Below are 9,179 nucleotides of genomic sequence, written 5' to 3' on the forward strand. Positions count from 1 at the left end.
ACCACCAGAGAAACTGGCCTCCTGCCATGCAATCAGCACCTGATTCTTAGAACAAGATGATTTTGATTCATGACCACTAAACAAAACCACTGACTCATCCATGGTAACTTCTGTGGGTAATGGTGGGTTACTAAATGACTTGAAGCTGACCATTAGACCCTGCTGTCAACTCCATTCATCCAGTCCAGTAGTAATAGCTAATAATCAGCATGCTACTGTGGTTTGTGAGCCTAAACTGATGGTCATCAGTGCATTTGTATGCACAGAGGGAAGTCTTCTTATCTGTAGGGTCTGCATACCAGTGGAAACAGAAACTGTAAATACTGAAGCATTGATCCTATTGGAAAACAACGGTTCAGTTCTCATGGACCCTATACACAATGCACTTTTGCTACCCGTTACCACAAGTAGTACCGAAAATCAACTAAGCTCATCAAAACATGACCTACCTTGGGTCCCATCTCGTTGACCCTCCCCAGCGAGCCGGGTCATGACTAGGACAGGGAGACAGGGTAAGGGAGGGCATGCCGCTCCTCTGCTATTGCACCCTCAAGGCTCAGTAATGACCTTTCTTCAGCTTGCAAATACCCTTTTTAAAACGTTTACTTCTCTAGATAGTCAAGTTCAGTCGTCTTCTTGACGCTCTGCAGAGGCCACCACACTAAATCATCCCGTTTGTACAATGGGCAGGGACTTCATCAGTGTGAACTTAACTTAATGACCCACACTTAACTGGCATGATCTGGTCCCCTTCACGAATGGGGTTCAACGGTTTGTTCACATCTCTTGGTACCGGGTTAGACACTCTTTGATCCTTTCAACTTGGCACACGTGCTGCCCTGGACATCTTAGTGCATCTCGGACCTGTTATTGCTCAATCTCACATGTCGCTGCTGCATGGCTGTCCTCACTGAATTTTTTTTTTTTTTTACTCCACATGGCCTCAAATAGACACAAAAACGGTGTCATAAAATGGGTGACACTTTTATAATAGTGGATAAGTGAATCTGTGGGAACTGAATCCTCGGATAGTGAGGAGTTTCTTTCAGAGTGTATAGGTACAGTATGTGCGTGTGGCTCACTCTGTTACTAGGTGACTTATCTGACATAAAAGAACACAAGAGGTTATAAAGGTAAGATGTACAGCTCAGGGGCCTGAGTTGCCTCGAAAGCTTGCATATTGTAATGTTTTTAGTTAGCCAATAAAAGGTATCATTTTGCTTGACTTCTAGTTGATATGAGCATTAAAAGACAGAGTACTGTCGAGGATGACCCCCAAGTTCTTAACCTGAGGGGAAGGAAAAACTAAAGAACCATCAATTGTCAAGGAAAAACCTCTCAAGTTTGGCGAGAGCAGATTTAGTGCCAATGAGGAGAAGCTCCGTTTTCTAAGTGTTCAGTTTGAAAAAATTAGAAGAGAACCAGGTTTTTATTTCAGAAAGGCAGCCAGAAAGAATTAGGGGAGGAAGGGCAGAATTGGACTTGGTAGATAAATATAGTCGGGAGGCATCTGCATAGCAATGAAACTGAATGCCAGATTTCCTAAAGATATTGCCAAGGAGTAGAAGATAGATGATAAACAAAAGAGGGCCCAAAACAGAGCCTTCGGGGAGCACCACTAGTGACTGGGATAGGCTGAGATCTAAAATTCTTGAGTTGAACAATCACAGGTGTCATACTTATTTTCGAATTCAGGGTGGCCGATGATGAGGTTTAACGCCTTTTTGCACAGTTTAATGACATTGGCGCATTTTGACAAAGGAGAATTCCAGAAGGTAACCTGCACATGTAAATGCAGATTATGGAAGAAGCCAGGTTTCTGCCTTAATCGGATTATTCACCTTGACCTGATTATGTGTGTGCGTGTTAACGTACTGAATGCAGATTTCAGGAACTGTCTGTCCTTGTGTGAATCCCTGCAGTCAGTTACGTATAGCATATGCAGAAGAGGAGACAGACGGCAGCCCTGGGGTGACCCCATGGATGTGTGAAGCCCATCAAAAAACAGCCATTAACATTCACTCTTTGTGTTCTGGTAGTCCACCTCACCAAGTTTTGGACCAAACAGAATTTATCAAGTAAACTCTTCTACAATACAATACAACTTATTTTTTGTATCGCGCTCTTCACTGATTGCTGGCACAAAAACCTGGGAATAATTCTCATTTAAAATACAAGTATATGGTTATAAAATTACAGAAGTGGTACACATAGAAATGCAGATTTGTTAAAACACATGAAGAACAAAAATTAAGAAACCTATTAAACATAAACAGAAACCAACAAGATCTGTTCCTATACTTAGCTGATGAACTATGGCCCACTGACAACAAATTGTAAAAGAGAAAGTCGAAAACAAAGCCACAGTCCTGGAGACCTCGGCCTACTGGCCGTCTGCCCTCTCCTGGGCAGTGAGCTCTGTGCTGTTGTCCAAGCAGATGAGAGAATCTTTCCATCTGATGATTCCAGTGCTCCCTTATCTTATCTGTCCACTGTGGGCATGTTGTCTGGTGATGCTTTCAGAAGGGCTACAGTTTTTATAGAGCACATCCCACAGGGGGTGTGTTGTTCCCCCACCTGGTTTCTGCAGTGTCCCACATGTTTTGGCCACAGTAGTTAATACTTGTGCCTAACAACACAAAAGTTCTGGGTTCAGTTCCCAATCTGGTCCCTAATTTCTCCATGCCCACTTGGGCTCCTCCAGGAATGTCTGGTTTGCATCCCATGTCAGGTTGATTGGCAGCTCTAATTTTGCCCCCTTTGAGTGTTTGTGGGTGGGCACCAGAATGGACTGACATCCTATTCAGGATTTTGTTTCTGGCTTGTTGCCTGGACAAGCACTGACCCCCACATCTTTGAAATGGGCTACGTGGGTTGGATAATGGATGGATAGGAGTAATCAAGTGTGGTCAAGTAGGTGATGCGGCTTACTTTGAAGCACATAGTTGCCGGTTTAGTTTCCACTTCAGTCTCACTTTGTGATCCTTAGCAAATCACTTCACTTGCCAGAACTCTAACTATAAGTGATTTTAATATACAGTGGTATCCACTATAGAAAGGTCTTATATGAAATGAAGAAAAGATGTTTGCCTCTTGGAGGTGGCAGTGCAGAACATGTGGCATTTACCTAGAATACTCTCTGATTTTTTTTTTTTTTGTCCCCATGATGCCTCCAGCTGCTTATAGCAAAAGTGCCTGGTTGATTATGGCATACCAGCCAATTGTTTGATTGGTCGCTGCCATTTTTTTTTTCATTTCTGTCAAAATGTATTTGTCATGTCAGTACAAATAAAACTTCACAATAGCATGCTAATGCGCAGTGCCCTGCAGGTGCGTACATAATGGTTAAGTGAGTGTAAAGTTATGCTTATATTACTGTGATTCTACTAAACTGTGTTATAAAGTTTGGTTTATGATTATTACTCTTTGACAAAAAGTGGGAATGTGATTTAGCTTTTCCATTTTTTCCATGTTAGTATTGCTCTGTTGAAGAAGGGGAATTAAGTGACATGCACGATATAATTCATGCAATCTTGACTTTCCATCTAAAAGTGAAATAAGGAAGACTAAAGTGAAAGGCTTCACAGCTCACTTAATTGCACAGGAGCTTGTGATTGCTAAACCAGTTTTGCAGTTCCAAGCAGCAGCTGATGAAGACAATTGAGTCAAAATGGGGAAGCCACCGGAACATACAGTGTGCTGACTTGTAATTGTGCCCAAGTAATTATGGACTAGTTTGTTATCGCAAGATCTACAGTGTCATGCATCAACCTCACCACAGGATAGTTAATGAAAAACACCTCATAATTATGGAAGATGGTTTTACTTTGATAAGAAGAGTTTTAGTAAATGAAACAATTGTACTTTATACAGTTCTAAGCTTGGTTGGCCTGGTGTTAATACTGTAATGACCCAACATTAGTTATCATGCTAGATCTCCAAAGATTTTTCTCTCTCCTGCATTTAAGTCTGGCCACTCCGGCTTAAAGAATGCCAGCTCCCACCTACCAAGGCAGCTGGCTGTGCTCTCCCATTCACACAGGCCTTCCATAACAAAGAGACCACCTTGGGCTGGCATCTCATACCAGGATTAAACAGACGTGCAGAAGTGTGGAGGTGTGCCATGTGTTGAACCGTCATATTCTGTTCATGGTTAGCTCCTTAATGTCAGAACGACCCTGATTTAGATAAATAGGTATGTAATAATGAATGGATGGATGGTAGAAGGTGAGGGAGCTTCACCACTTGAATTGGGCTTGCGAAAAAACTCAGTTGAAGAGATGGCTTTAGTCCAGTGGTGGTGTAGGGGGCCATTGCCCTTGGATGTGATATTTTGAGGTGTTGCTCACCTGGTCTTTTTCTGTTCTGTTTAGCAATGCTTCCCAGACTGTGTGTGCGAAGACGCCTTCAACAACACGTATGCCTGTGTGCGCACCTTGGCCGAAGCCAGCCTGCAGTACTGTGAGTTTGCTGATCAAGAGGTAATTGTCTGAATAAGATGATCTAGTCAGTGCCCAATATGTTTTCAATGCATTTTAGGAAACCACCCCACTCTGCCACTCTGTCTGCAGAGATCTTGATGCTCAGGTGTAGGCTTGGTGACTGCAATTTGGTCTCTTTTTTTCTGCGCCTGCTTGTGTCTTGCTAGAATTACAACCTTAACACATCCTCTTCTTTTTTTGCGCACAGGACTTTGTGGAGGTGTATAACGTGACCTCTGACCCACATCAGATAGACAACATTGTGAAGAAAGTGGACCCCACCTTTTTGCAGGCCATGAACCAACGACTTATCAAGCTGCAGTCTTGTGCGGCTCAGTCTTGCAGGGACAACAAGCGATAGCGGACTGTAGGCCTCATTATGAAGAGACGAGGCCATTTGCTAACAGAAAGGTAAAGCGCTAGTGAACTGCAAATTAACAAAAGGCTTCAGGCTACTTTATGTGACAAGCTGCCGAGGAGCCTAGTCCGTTAACCAAAGGTACCCTCTGCTGGTACTCCGTAATAAGCCCTTACCTGGTACTCCTTGAGCATGTTAACTACACATTCCAGCTTCTGGTACTTCTTGATAGCTCCTTAACTAGGGGTGTCCTCAGGTGGTACTCCCTGAAAGCACCTCAACTAAAGCTGCACTCTGCTGGTGCTCTTTGATAGCCCCTTCTGACAACCCACCAAGTGGCCTTGTCCCATAAACATAGACATCCTCTTACTGGTATTTCATAATAACCCCTTACACTAACCAGAGACACCCTTGATAGCCTCTTAACTGGAGGTGCCCTCTACTGGTACTCTCATTATAACCCCTTAACCAGAGGTACCCTCTATTAGTACTTTGTTTGCCTCTTAATTAGATAAACCCTCTACTTATGTTGCTTGATAGCTCCTTAACCAGAGACGCCCTCTGCTGGTACTCTCTAATAGCTGCTTAACAAGACAAGCCCTGTACTGCTGCTTCATCATAGCTCATTAACCAGAGACACCCTCTTTGATAGCCTCTTAACTGGAGACGCCCTCTACTGGTACTCCATTATAACCCCTTAACCAGAGATGCCCTCTATTAGTACTTTGTTTGCCTCTTAACTAGATAAGCCCTCTACTGATGCTTCTTGATAGCTCCAAACCAGAGATGTCCTCTGATGGTACTCCCTGATAGCCCCTTAACTAAAGTTGCCCTCTCCTGGTACTCTATTAAGCCTTTGCACCAGTGGCGCCCTCTATTGGTATTGGATAATAGCCCCTTAACCAGAGGTTCCCTCTACTGGTACTCTCTGATAGCTGCGTAACAAGAAAAGCCCTCTACTGATGCTTCATAATAGCTTCTTAACCAGAGATACCCTCTGGTGGTACTCTTTGATAGCCTCTTAACCAGAAATCCCCTCTACTGGTACTCCATTATAACCCCTTAAACAGGGGTGCCCTCTATTAGTACTTTGTTTTCCTCTTAATTAGATAAGCCTTCTACTGATGCTTCTTGATAGCTCCTTAACCAGAGAATGCCCACTGATGGTACTCCCTGATAGCCCCTTAACTAAAGCTGCCTTCTACTGGTGCTCTGTTAAGCCTCTTCACCAGTGACACCCTCTACTGGTATTAGATAATAACCCCTTAACCAGAGGTGCCCTCTACTGGTACTTTGATTACCACTTTGATTGATGGTTCTCAATAGCTCCTTAACTAGACATACCCTGTAGTAGTATTTCATGACAGCCCCTTTCCTGTTGCTCTTTGATTGTTTCTTAACCAGAAGACACCCTGTACTGCTTCTCACTGATAGGCTGTTAACCAGTCGAATCCTCTGCTGGTATCTGATAGGCACACACTCCACATGATGCTAACCGATAGCCCTGTAACTAAATTTCCCCTTTGCATGTCCTTTGTGATATCCTCCTAGCCAGAGGCTACACCTGCTCTTACTCTGATATTCCCTGTACTGATGCTTCTTGAAGGCTCCTTAACCAGATGTGCCCTCTGCTGGTACTTCCTAAGAACCCCTTAATAAGAGGAAACCTTGTTCTGGTAGTCTAATAGCCTCTTAGCCAAACATGCCCTGTTCTGATGCTTCTTGACAGCTTCTTAACCAGATTTATTCTGTGCTCTGTCTATCTGATATTCTCCTAACCAGATGTGCCATCTACTGGTCTTCCCTGAGTATAACTATGAATTCTTTCTAATTTCCTTTCAGATTTCTTATGAAGCACTTTCGGAATGTGTGATGATGCGCTGGAGGCTCCAGTATTTGTAACTGTGAAGGGAAGCTTATTTTAAAATGGACACAATGCACTGGGCGGAGTAGCTGCAAATTTGTTGATGGAAGCAGTCAGGGTTTTATGGGAGTGATGCTCATACTCCTTTTCTTTTTTTGTTTATTTTGTTACAGCAAAACCACAGTTTTAGACTAGTACAAGGGAGGGGGGAGTCAAGCTAAAGTTAGAAAATGGGATTTATTAGAAAAAGGAACAAACCTTAACAGAACTGATGTCTCCACCCTTCTCAATGCACTTGCACCACCTGCCTGGATTCCTGCAGAATAAAAGGTTTTGTCTTGTCCCCGCGACCACCCAGATGTATTTCTAGAGGTCCAAAAAGATGGAAATCACACGGTGCCAGATCTGGCGAATAAGGAGAATGTGGCAATGCCTCAAACTTCAGTTTCTCCAGACAGGCCTTGGTGTTCTTAGCAGTTTGTGTTCATTGTCTTGCAGCAAAAGGTCTCCTTGAGACAGCAGTCCCCACCGCCTGGATCGAATAGCAGGCTTCACATTGGTCTCCAGCAAGTCCCTGTAACTTGCCCTATTGACTGTGGTACCCCTTGGCATGTAATACCTCGGGTGCATGAGTGATTGTGAGGACAAGGCCGAACCTTTTATGTTCTGGCACTTCCAGGCAGGTGGCACAAGTGTGTTGAGAAGGATGGAGATGACATTGAGAAGGTTTGTTCCATTTTCTAATAAATCCCATTTTCTAACTTTAACATGACTCCCCCTTGTATTTTATTTGTAATAAATAAATTCAAATCAAATTCAAAATCCGGTCAAGCCCTGGTCCTGGCATGGCACAGCAGCCTCGTTTTTGAAGTCTGAAGGCCTTAAAGGTCTGCAGTAGTGGTCTTGATCTCATTTCACTTGTCTTAGGAGGAGCTTTTCCACTGGTCAGCACTCTACTTTAGATTTCCTCCAGCATCTTGTTCCTCCCAACCTTTCAGCCTCATGTTAGGACACTGCTATTGCAAACTGTTTGCTGTGCTTACTTATCGTTGGGGCAAGGTGGTCAGTCAGTACTCTGCCAAAACAAAGTTTATCAGAGCCTCAGTATTGCAATTAGTCATTACAAAATGGACATTGTGCGGATTGCCTGGATAAACTGATTAGCAATTAGTTGTTACAAGTGGCTCAGTAAGGCTCTTTAATTATGGGTTGGTCGGTTGGTGCCCCCCATTACAAATGGGCCATTCTGCTGCCTGCCAGTACAGGCTGTTTATGCAGCACTGTGTTGTACCCATCTGGACAGCCTCTCCATTGTGCTTTAGTTAACTTGCTGTTCCAGACCTCACTTATTTAAAATTGGCCATTCTGCACTTTGCTAGTAATAGGCCATTTGCTAAAATTTGCTCCTGGCCAAATACATGAGTGGTCCCTGTCAACTGGCAGTTTCCTAAAGTGAATCATTTTCTCACTTTCAGTGTCTTTATGACATTGACCTGAAAAGAGTGGCCCAGATCTCCAGTTTACGCTTAACCAACGTGTTACAAAGACGATGCTGCAATCTGCATCTGCACCCTATGGTCACTGACAGAGGTTGTCTTCTCCCATTCCTCTTATGTATGTAACACCAGGTGACAAAGTGAAGCACCAAAAAAAGAAAAGCAGAAGAGAGTGGAGTGTTTACACTTTTATTCAAGCACTAGGTTAGACTTCCCCACCTAAGACCAGTTGAAATTTAAGCAACCATGCCATGCACATGTCTCTGTCATATGTGATTTGGGGTGGGATTCGTAAAAGCTGTGTTAATGTTTTTGACAGAAAACACAAAAATAGTCTCTTTCAATTTTCCATTTTCAAGAAAAACATGCCCTAAAGTACTCTAATTAATTAAGCATTAGTCGGGGAAGAAAAAAAAATATACAGCAGGGAAAATAAGTATTGAACGTGTCAACGTGTTTCTCAGTAAATATATTACTAAATGGGCTATTGACCTGAAATTTTCTCCAGATGTCACTAACAACCCAAGTAATCCTCATATACAAAGAAAGCAAAACAAATAAGCCCATAAATTATGTGTAATAAAGTGGAATGACACAGGGAATAAGTATTGAACACATAAAGGAAAGGAGGTGGAAAAAGGAATGGAAAGCCAAGAAAGCAGTAGAGATCTGCCAGTAGTGTTTAGAAAGCAATCCTGATATCCCCCTATCAGCGCAAATGAATATCAGTTGGTTTAGTCCTAAATGATGGGCTGTAAAAAGGTTTCTCATTACCAAGGTGTACACAAGAAGCATCTCATGCTGAGTAAAAACAAAGAGCCCTCTCAAGAGCCTCGCAACCTTACTGTTGCGAAACATATTGATGGCTTTGGTTACAGACGTATTTCTAAACTTCTGAATTTTCCAGTGAGCACCGTTGGGACCATAATCCAGAAATGGAAAGAACATCAGTTTACCATAAAACGGCCACGACCAAGTGC

The 9,179-nt window shown here is 43.0% G+C and overlaps 1 protein-coding gene across 1 annotated transcript in view; it reads left to right on the top strand.

Moving 5' to 3' along the window:
• The window catches only part of gnsb (glucosamine (N-acetyl)-6-sulfatase (Sanfilippo disease IIID), b), a 60,143-nt gene extending 51,495 nt beyond the window's left edge, over positions 1-8,648 (top strand). The window contains exons 12-14 of the mRNA XM_039768318.1: positions 4,374-4,481; positions 4,690-4,892; positions 6,682-8,648. Coding sequence (XP_039624252.1) covers positions 4,374-4,481; positions 4,690-4,842 — 261 coding nt within the window. The 3' untranslated portion in view covers positions 4,843-4,892; positions 6,682-8,648. The remainder of the gene's footprint in view (positions 1-4,373; positions 4,482-4,689; positions 4,893-6,681) is intronic.
• The last annotated feature ends 531 nt before the right edge of the window (positions 8,649-9,179 follow it).

The sequence above is a fragment of the Polypterus senegalus genome, chromosome 11 (assembly GCF_016835505.1).
Source record: "Polypterus senegalus isolate Bchr_013 chromosome 11, ASM1683550v1, whole genome shotgun sequence".
Classification (NCBI taxonomy): Eukaryota; Metazoa; Chordata; class Cladistia; order Polypteriformes; family Polypteridae; genus Polypterus; species Polypterus senegalus.